Here is an 18,334-nt window from a genome sequence, read left to right on the forward strand (position 1 = left end):
TAGTGCGTTCTAGCTTTAACAATACTACATTTTACGCTTACAACAAGCGTTAAATGATTTATCTTGATAACCGCCATGTTATTTAAATCGTGCTAATCAAACATAATTCTATATTTTCATACATTTAAATAGTCGTTTGTTTATACCCACCCCACAGCGTTATATCGACGGATGTACTACAAAGACCCCAGTGTTACACCGCTAGAAACCGAGTTTTGATACCTGTGGTGGGCAGAGCACAGATAACCCTTTGTGTTGCTTTTTGCTTAACTACAAACAAAGAATCATGCAACACAATAAATTGTCTTTTGTTATTCTGTATTTTATTTGTTATTTTGTATTATAGGGGCAGAGCACAGGTAGTCCTTTGTGCTTAACTACAAACAAAGAATCATGCAACACAATAAATTGTCTTATCTTTTGTTATTCTGTATTGTAGGGGCAGAGCATAGGTAGTCCTTTGTGCTAAACTACAAACAAACAATCATACAACACAAGAAATTGTCTTATCTTTTGTTATTCTGTATTGTAGGGGCAGAGCATAGGTAGTCCTTTGTGCTAAACTACAAACAAACAATCATACAACACAAGAAATTGTCTTATCTTTTGTTATTCTGTATTGTAGGGGCAGAGCATAGGTAGTCCTTTGTGCTAAACTACAAACAAACAATCATACAACACAAGAAATTGTCTTATCTTTTGTTATTCTGTATTGTAGGGCAGAGCATAGGTAGTCCTTTGTGCTAAACTACAAACAAAGAATCATACAACACAAGAAATTGTCTTATATTTTGTTATTCTGTATTGTATTTGTTATTTTGTATTGTATGGGCAGAGCACAGATAGTCCTTTGCGAAGCTTAGCTTCAAACGAACAAAACGTTTGTTTATTGATACATCGAAAATAAACACCTACATTTTCTTATCCCAGCAGGTCTGTATGCTAATCTTTTTTTTCATTTTTCTACTTAGTATTGTATTATTCGATTTTGCCTTCTAGCTGTTGTTTTTATAAGCCTTCCTTAACCGTGTTTAAGTTCAAAGTCTTGACTAATTTCGTTGTACGTTACTTGTTTTCTTTTGCTTTGACAAATGGAGCACTAAATACTATTTTACTATTACATCGATAAGTTCTGTTTTATCAGTAATATATTACTAACTAATTTTTTTTATTAAAAAGATGTGGATTATTTCGTGTGAAACATATATTCTTACACGGTATCAACAAACAATAAAACTGTTCTGTCGCAATAGCAATAGTTGTGTCTTTTTTTGTTGTATCTAAATATACTTATTATATACTTTACTTGTACTATTCTGTGTTATCCTATATTGTACTAGTCTTGCCCTGTGTTTTTCTTTATTGTACTAGTCTTATCCTGTGATGTTCTGTATTGTATTAGTCTTGCCCTGTGTTTTTTCTTTTATTGTACTAGTCTTGTCCTGTGTTATTCTGCATTGTACTAGTATTGTCCTGTGTTTTTCTTTTATTGTACTAGTCTTATCCTGTGATGTTCTTGTATTGTACTAGTCTTGTCCTGTGTTATTCTGAATTGTAATAGTTTTGTCCTGTGTTATTCTATATTGTACTAGTCTTATCCTGTGATGTTCTGTATTGTACTAGTCTTGTACTTTGTTTTTCTGTATTGTACTAGTCTTTTCCTGTAATGTTCTGTATTGTACTAGTCTTGCCCTGTGTTTTTCTTTATTGTACTAGTCTTGTCCTGTGTTTTTCTTTATTGTACTAGTCTTATCCTGTGATGTTCTGTATTGTACTAGTCTTGTCCTGTGTTTTTCTTTATTGTACTAGTCTTGTCCTGTGTTATTCTGCATTGTACTAGTCTTGTCCTGTGTTATTCTGTATTGTACTAGTCTTATCCTGTGATGTTCTGTATTGTATTAGTCTTGTCCTGTGTTTTTCTTTATTGTACTAGTCTTGTTCTGTGTTATTCTGCATTGTACTAGTCTTGTCCTGTGTTATTGAATATTGTAGTAGTCTTGTCTTGTGCTGTTCTGTATTGTACTAGTCTTGTCTTGTGTTGTTCTGTATTGTAGTAGTCTTGTTTTGTGTTCTGTATTGTACTAGTCTTGTTTTCTGTTCTTCTATATTGTACTAGTCTTGTTTTGTATTGTTCTGTATTGTACTAGTCTTGTCTTGTGTTGTTCTATATCTTACTAGTCTTGTCTTGTGTTGTTCTATATGTTACTAATCTTATCCTGTGTTGTTCTATATCTTACTAGTCTTGCCTTGTGTTGTTCTATATCTTACTAGTCCTGTCTTGTGTTGTTCTATGTGTTACTAATCTTGTCCTGTGTTGTTCTATATCTTACTAGTCTTGCCTTGTGTTGTTCTATATCTTACTAGTCTTGTCTTGTGTTATTCTATATGTTACTAATCTTGTCCTGTGTCGTTCTATATTGTATTATTCTTGTATTATTCTACACTACATGGCCATAAGTATGTGGACACCCGACCATTACACCCACATATGCTTGTTGAACATCTAATTCCACAACCGTGGGCATTAATATGGAGTTGGTCCAGCTTTCTTGCTATAATATCTTCCACTCTTCCACTTTTCACTTGACTTTGGAACATGGCTGCGGTGATTCGCTCCTATTCAGCCACAAGAGCATTAGTGAGGTTGAGTACTGAAGTTGGGCGAGAAGGCCTGGCTCTCGGTCGGCATTCCAATTCATCCGAAAGGTGTTCGATGGGGTTAAGGTCACGGTTCTGTGCACAAAGCGAGGTCCATAGAGATATGGTTTACCGAGGTTGGTGTAGAAGAACTTGACTGGTCTGCACAGTCTCTATGGATCTCGCTTTGTGCACAGGAGATATTGGCGTGCTGAAACAAAAATGAGCCTTTCCCAAACTGTTGCCACAAAATGTCATTGTATGTTGAAGCATTAAGATTTTCCTTCACCGGAACTAAAGAGCCCAGCCCAAAACATGAAAAACAACCCTAAACAATTATTCCTCCTCCGCCAAACTTTACAGTTGGCATATGTATTCAGGCAGGTAGCGTTATCTTGCCTTCTGCCAAACCCAGATTCGTCCCTCAGACTGCCAGATAGTGAAGCGTGATTTATCATTCCGAAGAACGCGTTTCCACTGCTAGAGAGTCCAATGGCGGTGTGCTTTATACCACTCCAGCTGATGCTTGGCAATGCTCATGGTGATTTTAGGCTTGTCTGTGGCTACTCGGCCATGGAAACCCATTTCATGAAGCTACCAACGAACAGTTCTTGTGCTGACGTTGCTTTCAAAGACAGTTTGAAACTCGATGGTGAGTGTTGCAACTGTGGACAGACGTTTTTACGTGCTACGCGCTTTAGCACTCGGTGGTCCAGTTTTGTGAGCTTGTGTGGCCTACCGCTTCGTAGCTGAGCTGTTGTTGCTCCTTGACGTTTCCACTTTACAATAACAGTACTTTCAGTTGATCGGGTCAGCTCTAGCAGGGCAAAATGTTGATGAACTAACTTGTTCGAAAGGTGACATCCTATGACAGTGCCACGTTGAAAGTCACTGAGCTCTTCGGTATAAACCATTTTACTGCCAATGTTTGTCTATGGAGATTACATGTCAGTATGCTTGATTTTATGCACCTGTTAGAAATGAGTGTGGTTGAAATACCTAAACCCACTAATTAGAAGGGGTGTACTGTATATTGTACTAGTCTTGTCCTGTGTTATTCTGTGTTGTACTCGTCTCATCCTGTGTTATTATGTTTTGTGCTTGTGTTATTCTGTATTGTACTTGTCTTACCCTGGGTTGTTCTGTTTTGTTGAGAAATACATATATTTTGTCATTATCGTATTGGGCCTAGCCTCATACTCAAGACTTCACACATTCTATTTAGGTGCGCTATGAAAGACATATAGCCACTTCCATGAAAATTCCAGATTATAGTCTGATTAATTAATAGGGGTCGTTATTTAGCTCATGGTACATGTTCAAGTGAACGAAGAGACTACTTCGTTATCTAGTGAAATGCTGTGGTTTTCTGTCATTTTCTGAAACGCTTCTTCGGTATTCTTCTTCTACAGATTTTCTCGACAAATGTTCGGTCAGTTTTTTATATGCAAAAAATCACTGATTATTCGGTCAGTTTTGTTTCTATAGTTGACTATTTAACAGTAGTCTATCAATAGGTGTCTATCTAATTTATTTATGCTTAACCTGAAGTCCAAAAATTTAAATATATTTTGTTTATTGTTTTTTACCAGCTTGACTATCATCTGGTGGAAAGATTATTTGACGGACTGCGTCAAGTGATGGAAGAGTTATCAATTATTTTAAAATTCCAAAAAATATACAGTCTCCTGGATCGTTTGGACGCCATATGTATGATATCTGATATCATGAAAGCTAATGTTGAGCTTGTTTCCAACAGCTACTTGGACGAGGAATACATCAAGGTAAAAATAAATAATTTAACAAACGCTATTTTAGATTTTAAGATTTTCAAAGCTTTAACGTCTTGGTTTGTTTGTTTGTTTTGAATTTCGCACAAAGCTACTCGAGTGCTATCTGTGCTAGCCGTCCCTAATTTAGTAGTGTAAGACTAGATGGAAGGCAGCTAGTCATCACCACCCACCGCCAACTCTTGGGCTACTCTTTACCAACGAATAGTGGGATTGATCGTCTCATTATAACGCCCCCACGGCTGGGAGGGCGAGCATGTTTGGCGCGACTCGGGCGCGAACCCGCGACCCTCAGATTACGAAGCGCACGCCTTAACGCGCTAGGCCATGCCAGGCCTTTAACGCCTTGGATATAAACACATTTTAATGTGGCCTATAGATTGAAAATAATCTATTATTTAGGCTTAGCTTGACGTGGGATGTAATATTACGATAGGCTTAGTTTGTTTTGATCTGTAATGGGTATTTACTATGACAATCATAACTTCATATGAGGTCATATGAACATAACAATATGTTACATCTATATCACCCTTCACTGCCTGCAGACAGTTGTGTGAAGGTGACTGCTCACCCAAGTTAAAATAAAAAAGTTTGTTTGTTTTTTGAATTTCGCACAAAGCTACTCGAGGGCTATCTGTGCTAGCCGTCCCTAATTTAGCAGTTTAAGAATAGAGGGAAGGCAGCTAGTCATCACTACCCACCGCCAACTCTTGGGCTACTCTTTTACCAACGAATAGTGGGATTGACCGTTACTTTATAACGACCACACTGCTGAAAGGGCGAGCATGTTTGGCGCGACGGGGATGCCAACCCTATAACCTCAGATTACGAGTCGCAACACGCTTGGCCATGCCGGAGTTATAAATATCTTATCAGTTAACATTCAGAGCGATTTAAAAAGTACGAGGTCTGTTCAAAAAATACGCGGACTGTTTGAATTGTGCGGCTCCAGTTAGTTACAGGGGAATCCGCTTGGTGTCGCTAGGTTCGCACAGATCAGCTGATTACGACGCCATTTCCCGATTGCAGATATCTTCATTTGTGTATTAGCTACGCGGTTTTAAGTGAAGTGCGATTTTTTCGTTTGGCGAATTTCAGAATGAATGACCTGAAGCAGCAACGACTTGCTGTGAAATTTTGTGTTAAACTTGGAAAATCTGCGACTGAAACTTTTGCTATGCTTAACACGGCTTACGGTGATGTTGCTATGAAGCGTACGGCATGTTTCAAGTGGCATGAACGTTTTAAGGATGGTCGACAGTCCATTGAAGATGATGAGCGTCCTGGACGTCCTTCCACGTCAACTGACGACCCACACGTCGACAAAATCAACACCCTGGTGCGGGCAAATTGACGTCTGACTGTCAGGGAGCTTGCTGAAGAATGTGGGATATCAGTTGGATCTTGTTACGAGATTTTGACCGAACAATTGAAGATGCACCGCGTTGCTGCGAAATTCAGCCCTCAGAACTCGTGAGTTTTTGGCCAAACACTCGATCACTGTTCTTCCCCACCCCCCCTGCTCACCTGACCTTGCTTCTTGCGATTTTTTCTTGTTCCCCAAACTCAAAAGACCCTTGAAAGGAAGAAGATTTGAGATGATTCCCGAGATTAAGGCAAATGCGACGAAGGAGCTGGAGGACATTACAAAAGAAGCGTACCAGGATTGTTTCAACAAGTGGAAACACCATCGGGATAAGTGTGTGCGTTGGGGAGGAGAGTACTTTGAAGGGGTCCCAGACCTGTAACTTCCAAATAAAGTACATTTTGTTTTATGACGTCAGTCCGCGTATTTTTTGAACAGACCTCGTATTACCTAATGCAAGTTACATAGAATGTGTATTTAAAACTACTTGAGATCAGCTTAGTTACCTATCACCTAATCTGAGAACTACTTGAGATCACCTTAGTTACCTATTACCTAATCTGAGTCCCTCGCTTGTACAGTGGTAAGTTTTTGGATTTACAACACTACAATCAGGGGTTCGATTCCTCTCAGTGGACTCAGCAGATAGCCCGATGTGGCTTTGCTATAAGGGAAACGCAAAACGCAATTACTTAATCTGAAACCACCTAGTGAAGAAGCTTTATAACATTATTAAATCGCCACCTAGTGGAAAAGGTTTACAACAAAATGACCGTTATGTATTAGTTGCTAAGGCAGGTTTATATTAAAGTAGTAATGGATTATAGAAGAAGGGTTGGTTCAGTATACACGGTACCAACTGATGTAATGGATTATAGTAGTAGGGTTGGTAACATTGTTTGTTTTTTTACTTAAATTCTACTTTCAATGTTATTTAAACACCTGAAAATATGTATTATTTTTACGTATAATTTAAGCATTTGATACCAGTTAAATTCCACAACGTAATTTATTGTAATTATTCCAAATTTTTCTGTCTTAGGTTGTACTGAGTAGCACCGACAAACTTCTGACCAATCAAAACTCGTCAATTTCTGTCAACTCTGACACTCAGGTGAGTAGTATATGAATCACATGATTTAAAACAGAACGTCCACAGACTATCTGGTGAGTACAGTAGTTGCAGCATATGCTCAAATGTATACATTCACCTAATGATGGTACACATTTGTTCAGAGATATATAGCATATGTAGGTTATAGAATGTACTTCATGTAGTAATGGTATATGGTTAAACAGATAGATATAGCCTGTTTAGGTTGTTGAGTGTACTTCGCGTAGTAGCGATATATGGTTAAACAGATAGATATAGTATGTTTCGGTTGTTGAATGTACTTTGTGTATTAGCGATATATGGTTAAACAGTTCATGTTTATAATTTCTGATTTTACTGTTGGCTTATTTCAAGAGTCAACTGAAGGAAACGTTTGTACACCTTGTTGAAAGTTTATCTGAATTCTCAGCTCGGATTGTGAAGGCATACAGCAGCACCTCTTGTCGTCTCACTTTCATTTCTTCTACAGTTGGTGAGTTTATAGAGTTGGCTTCTGTTTCTACAGGACTATGCATCTTTATAAAGACACTAGAACAGTTGCCGAATAAATGAAATCTCACAGTTGAACTCAAGTTTCTTACTTTGTTGTTTTGTTTCAACACTAACATCGAAAAATAAAATAACCAGCGTCTGCTGTCATCAAACCCATTTTATTCTGGTTACCTTAAAGAGTCACAATATAAACAGAAGTGTAGACCGCCCTCTTTCACTGTCTGTAGCCTTAAAGAGTAACATATAAACAGGAGTGTAGACTGTCCTCCTTTCACTGTCTGTAGCCTTAAAGAGCCATAATATAAACAGGGGTGTAGACTGTCCTCCTTTCAATGTCTGTAGCCTTAAAGAGTCACAATATAAACAGGAGTGTAGATCGCCCTCCTTTCACTGTTTGTAGCCTTAAAGAGTCACAATATAAACAGGAGTGTAGATCGCCCTCTTTTACTGCCTGTAGCCTTAAAGAGTCACAATTTTATCAGGAGTGTAGACCGCCCTCCTTTCACTGTTTGTAGCCTTAAAGAGTCACAATATAAACAGGAGTGTAGACCGCCCTCCTTTCGCTGTTTGTAGCCTTAAAGAGTCACAATATAAACAGGAGTGTAGACCGCCCTCCTTTCACTGTTTGTAGCCTTAAAGAGTCACAATATAAACAGGAGTGTAGACCGCCCTCCTTTCACTGTTTATAGCCTTAAAGAGTCACAATATAAACAGGAGTGTAGACCGCCCTCCTTTCACTGTTTATAGCCTTAAAGAGTCACAATATAAACAGGAGTGTAGACCGCCCTCCTTTCACTGTTTATAGCCTTAAAGAGTCACAATATAAACAGGAGTGTAGACCGCCCTCCTTTCACTGTTTATAGCCTTAAAGAGTCACAATATAAACAGGAGTGTAGACCGCCCTCCTTTCACTGTCTGTAGCCTTAAAGAGCCATAATATAAACAGGGGTGTAGACTGTCCTCCTTTCAATGTCTGTAGCCTTAAAGAGTCACAATATAAACAGGAGTGTAGATCGCCCTCCTTTCACTGTTTGTAGCCTTAAAGAGTCACAATATAAACAGGAGTGTAGATCGCCCTCTTTTACTGCCTGTAGCCTTAAAGAGTCACAATTTTATCAGGAGTGTAGACCGCCCTCCTTTCACTGTTTGTAGCCTTAAAGAGTCACAATATAAACAGGAGTGTAGACCGCCCTCCTTTCGCTGTTTGTAGCCTTAAAGAGTCACAATATAAACAGGAGTGTAGACCGCCCTCCTTTCACTGTTTGTAGCCTTAAAGAGTCACAATATAAACAGGAGTGTAGACCGCCCTCCTTTCACTGTTTATAGCCTTAAAGAGTCACAATATAAACAGGGTGTAGACCGCCCTCCTTTCACTGTTTGTAGCCTTAAAGAGTCACAATATAAACAGGAGTGTAGACCGCCCTCCTTTCACTGTTTATAGCCTTAAAGAGTCACAATATAAACAGGAGTGTAGACCGCCCTCCTTTCACTGTTTATAGCCTTAAAGAGTCACAATATAAACAGGGTGTAGACCGCCCTCCTTTCACTGTTTGTAGCCTTAAAGAGTCACAATATAAACAGGGTGTAGACCGCCCTCCTTTCACTGTCTGTAGCCTTAAAGAGTCACAATATAAACAGGAGTGTAGACCGCCCTCCTTTCACTGTTTGTAGCCTTAAAGAGTAACAATATAAACAGGGTGTAGACCGCCCTCCTTTCACTGTTTATAGCTTTAAAGAGTCACAATTTAACAGGAGTGTAGACCGCCCTCCTTTCACTGTTTGTAGCCTTAAAGAGTCACAATATAAACAGGAGTGTAGACCGCCCTCCTTTCACTGTTTGTAGCCTTAAAGAGTCACAATATAAACAGGGTGTAGACCGCCCTCCTTTCACTGTTTATAGCCTTAAAGAGTCACAATATAAACAGGAGTGTAGACCGCCCTCCTTTCACTGTTTGTAGCCTTAAAGAGTCACAATATAAACAGGAGTGTAGACCGCCCTCCTTTCACTGTTTGTAGCCTTAAAGAGTCACAATATAAACAGGAGTGTAGACCGCCCTCCTTTCACTGTTTATAGCCTTAAAGAGTCACAATATAAACAGGAGTGTAGACCGCCCTCCTTTCACTGTTTATAGCTTTAAAGAGTCACAATTTTAACAGGAGTGTAGACCGCCCTCCTTTCACTGTTTGTAGCCTTAAAGAGTCACAATATAAACAGGAGTGTAGACCGCCCTCCTTTCACTGTTTGTAGCCTTAAAGAGTCACAATATAAACAGGAGTGTAGACCGCCCTCCTTTCACTGTTTATAGCCTTAAAGAGTCACAATATAAACAGGAGTTAGACCGCCCTCCTTTCACTGTTTGTAGCCTTAAAGAGTCACAATATAAACAGGAGTGTAGACCGCCCTCCTTTCACTGTTTATAGCCTTAAAGAGTCACAATATAAACAGGAGTGTAGACCGCCCTCCTTTCACTGTTTATAGCCTTAAAGAGTCACAATATAAACAGGAGTGTAGACCGCCCTCCTTTCACTGTTTATAGCCTTAAAGAGTCACAATATAAACAGGAGTGTAGACCGCCCTCCTTTCACTGTTTATAGCCTTAAAGAGTCACAATATAAACAGGAGTGTAGACCGCCCTCCCTTCACTGTTTATAGCCTTAAAGAGTCACAATATAAACGGGAGTGTAGACCGCCCTCCTTTCACTGTTTATAGCCTTAAAGAGTCACAATATAAACAGGAGTGTAGATCGCCCTCTTTCACTGTTTGTAGCCGTAGCATACGAACCGTTGGTATGATGAAAAAGTTTCGTTGAAAGTTAAGCCAGAAGATACAAAATGGTTATATGTGCTCTGCTCCTTACGAGTATCGAATGGGTTATATGTGCTCTGCTCCCCACGAGTATCGAATGGGTTATATGTGCTCTGCTCCCCACGAGTATCGAATGGGTTATATGTGCTCTGCTCCCCACGAGTATCGAATGGGTTATATGTGCTCTGCTCCCCACGAGTATCGAATGGGTTATATGTGCTCTGCTCCCCACGAGTATCGAATGGGTTATATGTGCTCTGCTTCCCACGAGTATCGAATGGGTTATATGTTCTCTGCTCCCTACGAGTATCGAATGGGTTATATGTGCTCTGCTCCCCACGAGTATCGAATGGGTTATATGTGCTCTGCTCCCCACGAGTATCGAAAGGGTTATATGTGCTCTGCTCCCCACGAGTACCGAATGGGTTATATGTGCTCTGCTCCCCACGAGTATCGAAACTCGGTTTCTAGCGTTGTAAGTCAACAGACATACCGTGATGACACCTGGAGGCATTATGTAACGGTATCTTTGTTACCCACACGGATCTTTCGTTCGACTGGAGGACTTTTGGTAATGACCAACACGATAATGTGAGTCCCTGTTCTTGTTATTAAAACAATAAAAATGAAATAACCTTTGACCCCTTGGTTGACTTTGGAAAACTCGATGTTTGAGGCTACACGTAAGTTCCTCTGTTTAGTTTGAGTAAAACTGGCTCGTATCATTCACCAAACAGCTAGAGATATCAAACAACTTTATAAAGATATATTTAAATCATACCATTTGTGTAGTTGTTGTTTGAGAACAAGGTTATAAAGCGTTATTTACGTAGAAATAGGTCCATTCCTTTTAACTTGTGGAATTATACAACGTGCACGAATTAGGGAAAATATATATTTTTAATTACGGTCTGGAAAAAAATAATTGGAAAAATGATTAATTTCTATTTGGGTTCCGAAAAACAAGTTTAATTATCTCAAATCCTGAGATAATAAGTTATAGTAATAATTATTAGAAATGTTTAGATGTAAGATAATGACAGATATTCATTAGTAGATTGAATTCCATCTTAATTACCGAGTTTCATGAAATCATGTTTCTTCCTTCACAGAACTTGTAGCAACAGCTCGAAAGACGGAAGGCGATCCATCAAGAACGAATTCATCATACTTAGAAGACGAGATTTTCGTTCCACAAGGTTGTTATTATCGGAAAGTTCATTTGTTGTTTTAGATAATGTTGTAGATAATGTTTTTCATAATGTAGATAATGTTGTAGATAATGTTTTACATAATGTAGATAATGTTGTAGATAATGTTGTAGATAATGTTTTAGATATTGTTTTACATAATGCAGATAATGTTGTAGATAATGTTTTACATAATACAGATAATGTTGTAGATAATGTTTTACATAATGTATTGTTTTAGATAATGTTTTACATAATGTAGATAATGTTGTAGATAATGTTTTAGATAATGTTTTAGATAATGTTTTACATAATGTAGATATTTTTTTAGATATTGTTGCAGATAATGTTTTAGATAATGTTGCAGATAATGTTTTAGATAATGTAGATAATGTTTTAGATAATGTTGTAGATAATGTTTTACATAATGTAGATAATGTTGCAGATAATGTTTTAGATAATGTTTTACATAATGTAGATAATGTTTTAGATATTGTTGCAGATAATGTTTTAGATAATGTTGTAGATAATGTTTTACATAATGCAGATAATGTTTCAGATAATGTTGCAGATAATGTTTTAGATAATGTTGTAGATAATGCCTTTTACATAACGCAGATAATGTTTTTAGATAATGTTGCAGATAATGTTTTAGATAATGTGCCAGGTGATAATGTTTTACATAAACGCAGATAATGTTTTTAGATAACGTTGCAGATAATGTCTTTAGATAACGTTATAGATAATGTTTTACATAACGCAGATAATGTTTTAGATACTGCCGCAGATAATGTCTTTTAGATAATGTTGCAGATAATGTTTTAGATAATGTCTTTACATAATGTAGATAATGTTTTAGATAACGTTTTACACAACGTAGATAATGTTTTAGATTATTGTTGCAGATAACGTTTTACATAATGCAGATAATGTTTTACATAATGTAGATAATGTTTTAGATAATGTTTTGCATAATGTAATGTTTTAGATATTGTTGCAGATAATGTTTTAGATAATGTTGTAGATAATGTTTTACATAATGCAGATAATGTTTTAGATAATGTTTTACATAATGTAGATAATGTTTTACATAATGTAGATAATGTTTTAGATAATGTTATGATAATGTTTTACATAATGTAGATAATGCCTTTAGATACTGTTGCAGATAATGTTTTAGATAACGTTGTAGATAATGTTTTACATAACGCAGATAACGCCTTAGATAATGTTTTACATAACGTAGATAATGTTTTACATAATGTAGATAATGTTTTAGATAATGTTATGATAATGTTTTACATAATGTAGATAATGTTTTACATAATGTAGATAATGTTTTAGATAATGTTATGATAATGTTTTACATAATGTAGATAATGTTTTAGATATTGTTGCAGATAATGTTTTAGATAATGTTGTAGATAATGTTTTACATAATGCAGATAATGTTTTACATAATGTAGATAATGTTTTAGATATTGTTGCAGATAATGTTTTAGATAATGTTGTAGATAATGTTTTACATAATGTAGATAATGTTTTACATAATGTAGATAATGTTTTAGATAATGTTATGATAATGTTTTACATAATGCAGATAATGTTTTAGATATTGTTGCAGATAATGTTTTAGATAATGTTGTAGATAATGTTTTACATAATGCAGATAATGTTTTACATAATGTAGATAATGTTTTAGATAATGTAGATAATGTTTTAGATATTGTTGCAGATAATGTTTTAGATAATGTAGATAATGTTTTAGATAATGTTTTAGATAATGTTTTACATAATGTAGATAATGTTTTAGATATTGTTGCAGATAATGTTTTAGATAATGTAGATAATGTTTTAGATAATGTTTTAGATAATGTTTTACATAATGTAGATAATGCCTTTAGATATTGTTGCAGATAATGTTTTAGATAACGTTGCAGATAATGCCTTTACATAATGCAGATAATGTTTTTAGATAATGTTTTTCATAATGTAGATAATGTTTTAGATAATGTAGATAATGTTTTAGATATTGTTGCAGATAATGTTTCAGATAATGTAGATAATGTTTTAGATAATGTTATAGATAATGTTTTACATAATGTAGATAATGTTGCAGATAATGTTTTAGATATTGTTGCAGATAATGTTGTAGATAATGTTTTACATAATGCAGATAATGTTTTAGATAATGTTTTACATAATGTAGATAATGTTTTACATAATGTAGATAATGTTTTACATAATGTAGATAATGTTTTAGATAATGTTATGATAATGTTTTACATAATGTAGATAATGTTTTAGATATTGTTGCAGATAATGTTTTAGATAATGTTGTAGATAATGTTTTACATAATGCAGATAATGTTTTAGATAATGTTGTAGATAATGTTTTACATAATGCAGATAATGTTTTACATAATGTAGATAATGTTTTACATAATGTAGATAATGTTTTAGATATTGCCGCAGATAATGCCTTAGATAATGTTGTAGATAATGTTTTACATAACGCAGATAATGCCTTAGATAACGTTTTACATAACGCAGATAATGTTTTAGATAACGTAGATAATGCCTTTAGATACTTGCCGCAGATAACGTTTTTAGATAATGCAGATAATGTCTTTAGATAACGTTATAGATAATGTTTTACAACGCAGATAACGCCGCAGATAATGTCTTTAGATACTGTTGCAGATAACGTTGTAGATAATGTTTTTACATAACGTAGATAACGTTTTACATAATGTAGATAATGCCTTAGATAATGTTATGATAACGTTTTACATAACGTAGATAACGTCTTTTACATAACGTAGATAATGCCTTTAGATAACGTTATGATAATGTTTTACATAATGCAGATAATGCCTTAGATATTGTTGCAGATAATGTTTTAGATAATGTTGCAGATAATGTTTTACATAACGCAGATAATGTTTTTAGATAATGTTTTACATAACGTAGATAATGTCTTTAGATAATGTTATGATAATGTCTTTACATAACGTAGATAACCGTTTTGTGATATTGCTGCAGATAATGTTTTAGATAACGCTTGTAGATAATGTCTTTACATAACGCAGATAATGCCTTTAGATAACGTTTTACATAATGCAGATAATGCCTTTAGATAACGTCATGATAACGTTTTACATAATGCAGATAATGCCTTTAGATACTGTTGCAGATAACGTTTTAGATAACGTTGTAGATAATGTTTTACACATAACGCAGATAATGTTTTACACAATGTAGATAATGTCTTAGATATTATTCGCAGATAATGTTTTTAGATAACGTTGTAGATAATGTTTTACATAACGCAGATAATGTCTTTAGATAATGTTTTACATAATGTAGATAATGTTTTACACAACGCAGATAATGTTTTTAGATAACGTTATGATAATGTTTTACATAATGTAGATAATGTTTTACATAACGTAGATAATGTTTTAGATAATGTTCATGATAATGTCTTTACATAACGTAGATAATGCCTTTAGATACTGTTGCAGATAACGTTTTACATAACGTTGTAGATAATGTTTTACACAACGCAGATAATGCCTTTAGATAACGTTGTAGATAATCGTTTTACATAACGCAGATAAATGCCTTTAGATACTGTTGCAGATAACGTTTTAGATAACGTTGTAGATAATGCCTTACATAACGCAGATTAATGCTTTTACATAACGCAGATAATGTTTTAGATAACGTAGATAATGTTTTTAGATTATTGTTTGCAGATAACGCCTTTAGATAACGTAGATAATGTTTTTAGATAATGTTTTAGATAACGCTTTTACATAACGCAGATAATGCCTTAGATATTATTGCGCAGATAATGTTTTTACACAACGCAGATAACGCCTTTAGATACTGTCCGCAGATAATGCCTTAGATAACGCAGATAACGCCTTTAGATAACGCTCTTTACATAACGCAGATAACGCTTTGTGATATTGTCGCAGATAACGTTTTTAGATAACGTCGTAGATAATGTTTTACACAACGCAGATAATGTTTTTAGATAACGTTTTTTACATAACGCAGATAATGTTTTAGATAACGCAGATAATGCCTTTGTGATATTGTTTGCAGATAATGTTTTTAGATAACGCAGATAATGCCTTTAGATAACGTTATAGATAATGTTTTACACAACGTAGATAATGCCGCAGATAATGTCTTAGATATTGTCGCAGATAACGTTGTAGATAATGTTTTACATAACGCAGATAATGTTTTAGATAATTGTTTTACATAACGTAGATAATGTTTTTACATAACGTAGATAATGTTTTTTAGATAATGTTATGATAACGTCTACATAACGTAGATAACGCCTTTTAGATACTGTTCGCAGATAATGTTTTAGATAACGTTGCAGATAATGTTTTTACATAACGCAGATAATGCCTTTAGATAACGTTGTAGATAATGCCTTACATAACGCAGATAATGTCTTTACATAATGCAGATAATGTTTTTACATAACGCAGATAATGCCTTGATGATATTGCCGCAGATAATGTTTTTAGATAACGTTGTAGATAATGTTTACATAACGCAGATAATGCCTTTAGATAATGTTTTACATAACGCAGATAATGTTTTAGATAAATGCAGATAATGTTTTTTTAGATACTGCCGCAGATAATGCCTTTAGATAACGTTATAGATAATGTTTTACATAACGCAGATAATGCCGCAGATAATGTTTTAGATATTATTTCGCAGATAATGTTGTAGATAATGTTTTACATAACGCAGATAATGTTTTACACAACGTAGATAATGTTTTAGATAACGTTATGATAACGCCTTTTACATAACGCAGATAATGCTCTTGCATACAATGTAGATAATGCCTTAGATAATGTTATGATAACGTTCTTTACATAATGTAGATAACGTTTTTAGATATTGCCGCAGATAATGCCTTTAGATAACGTTGTAGATAATGTCTTTACACAACGCAGATAATGCTTTTACATAATGTAGATAATGTCTTTAGATAACGTTGTAGATAATCGTTTTACACAACGCAGATAATGCCTTTAGATAACGTTTATAGATAATGCCCTTTTACATAACGCAGATAATGTCTTTAGATAACGTTATAGATAATGTTTTACATAACGCAGATAATGTTTTAGATAATGCCTTTCAGATAATGCCTTTACACAACGCAGATAATGTTTTTTACATAATGCAGATAATGTTTTAGATAATGTTGTAGATAATGCCTTTACATAACGCAGATAATGTCTTTAGATAACGTTATAGATAATGCCTTTACATAACGCAGATAATGTTTTTACATAATGCAGATAATGTCTTACATAACGCAGATAACGCCTTAGATAACGTTGTAGATAATGTTTTACATAATGCAGATAATGTTTTAGATATTGTTGCAGATAACGTTTTTAGATAACGTTGCAGATAATGCCTTACATAACGCAGATAATGCCTTTAGATAACGTTGCAGATAACGTTTTAGATAATGTTGTAGATAATGTTTTACATAACGCAGATAATGTTTTTTAGATAACGCCGCAGATAATGTTGTAGATAATGCTTTTTACATAACGCAGATAATGTTTTTAGATAACGTTGCAGATAACGTTTTAGATAACGTTGTAGATAATGTTTTACATAACGCAGATAATGCCTTTAGATAACGTTGCAGATAATACAGGTAGATAATGCCTTTACATAACGCAGATAATGTGCCTTTAGATAATGCCGCAGATAACGCCTTTAGATAACGTTGCAGATAACCGTGTTTTACATAACGCAGATAATGTTTTAGATAACGTTACAGATAATGTTTTACATAACGTAGATAATGCCTTAGATATTATTCGCAGATAATGCCTTTAGATAATGTTGTAGATAATGTATTACATAACGCAGATAATGTTTTACATAACGTAGATAATGTTTTTAGATAACGTTATGATAATGTTTTACATAACGTTATGATAATGTTTTACATAATGTAGATAATCGCCTTTAGATAACGCCGCAGATAATGTCTTTAGATAATGTTGTAGATAATGTTTTACATAACGCAGATAATGTTTTAGATAACGCCGCAGATAATGTTGTAGATAATGTTTTACATAACGCAGATAATGTTTTAGATAACGCCGCAGATAATGTTGCAGATAATGCTTTACATAACGCAGATAACGTTTTAGATAACGTTCATAGATAATGTTTTTACATAACGTAGATAATGTTTTAGATACTGTTGCAGATAATGCCTTTAGATAATGTTGTAGATAATGTATTACATAACGCAGATAACGCCTTTTACATAACGCAGATAATGCCTTTAGATAATGTTATGATAATGTTTTACATAATGTAGATAATGCCTTTAGATACTGTTTGCAGATAACGCTTTTAGATAATGTTGTAGATAATGTGCCTTACATAACGCAGATAATGTTTTAGATAATGTTTTACATAATGTAGATAATGTTTTAGATAATGTAGATAATGTTTTAGATATTGTTGCAGATAATGGTTTAGATAATGTTGTAGATAATGTTTTACATAATGCAGATAATGTTTTAGATAATGTTGTAGATAATGTTTTACATAATGCAGATAATGTTTTACATAATGTAGATAATGTTTTAGATAATGTTGTAGATAATGTTTTAGATAATGTTGTAGATAATGTTTTACATAATGTAGATAATGTTTTAGATAATGTTGTAGATAATGTTAATGTTGTCGTTTGTAAACATGCTTTTTATTTGACTTAATCGATTTTTAACGTCATGAGCCTTCAAACTTGCCGTTAGGGAATGATTCATTATTGAATATCGCTCAACCAGTCAGCGCCATCTACTGGGTTACTCCAAGTAGTGGGATTCGACCAACAGTCACATTTATCCTTT

The 18,334-nt window shown here is 34.6% G+C and overlaps 2 protein-coding genes across 3 annotated transcripts in view; one reads left to right on the top strand and one right to left on the bottom strand.

The window, feature by feature from the left end:
• The window catches only part of LOC143235813 (protein SCO1 homolog, mitochondrial-like), a 16,417-nt gene extending 12,866 nt beyond the window's left edge, over positions 1 to 3,551 (bottom strand). Inside the window, 1 exon segment of the mRNA XM_076474007.1 lies at positions 3,484 to 3,551. Within this exon segment, the coding sequence (XP_076330122.1) occupies positions 3,484 to 3,551 (68 nt within the window).
• Positions 3,552 to 4,234: 683 nt separating this feature from the next.
• LOC143234807 (adhesion G protein-coupled receptor B2-like) overlaps positions 4,235 to 18,334 on the top strand; it is a 40,558-nt gene continuing 26,458 nt past the window's right edge. For both annotated transcript variants that reach the window (XM_076472449.1, XM_076472450.1), the window contains exons 1-4: positions 4,235 to 4,421; positions 6,839 to 6,910; positions 7,265 to 7,382; positions 11,322 to 11,408. In XM_076472449.1, coding sequence (XP_076328564.1) covers positions 4,278 to 4,421; positions 6,839 to 6,910; positions 7,265 to 7,382; positions 11,322 to 11,408 — 421 coding nt within the window. In that variant the 5' untranslated portion in view covers positions 4,235 to 4,277. The remainder of the gene's footprint in view (positions 4,422 to 6,838; positions 6,911 to 7,264; positions 7,383 to 11,321; positions 11,409 to 18,334) is intronic.

Source organism: Tachypleus tridentatus, chromosome 12 (assembly GCF_004210375.1).
Source record: "Tachypleus tridentatus isolate NWPU-2018 chromosome 12, ASM421037v1, whole genome shotgun sequence".
NCBI lineage: Eukaryota > Metazoa > Arthropoda > Merostomata > Xiphosura > Limulidae > Tachypleus > Tachypleus tridentatus.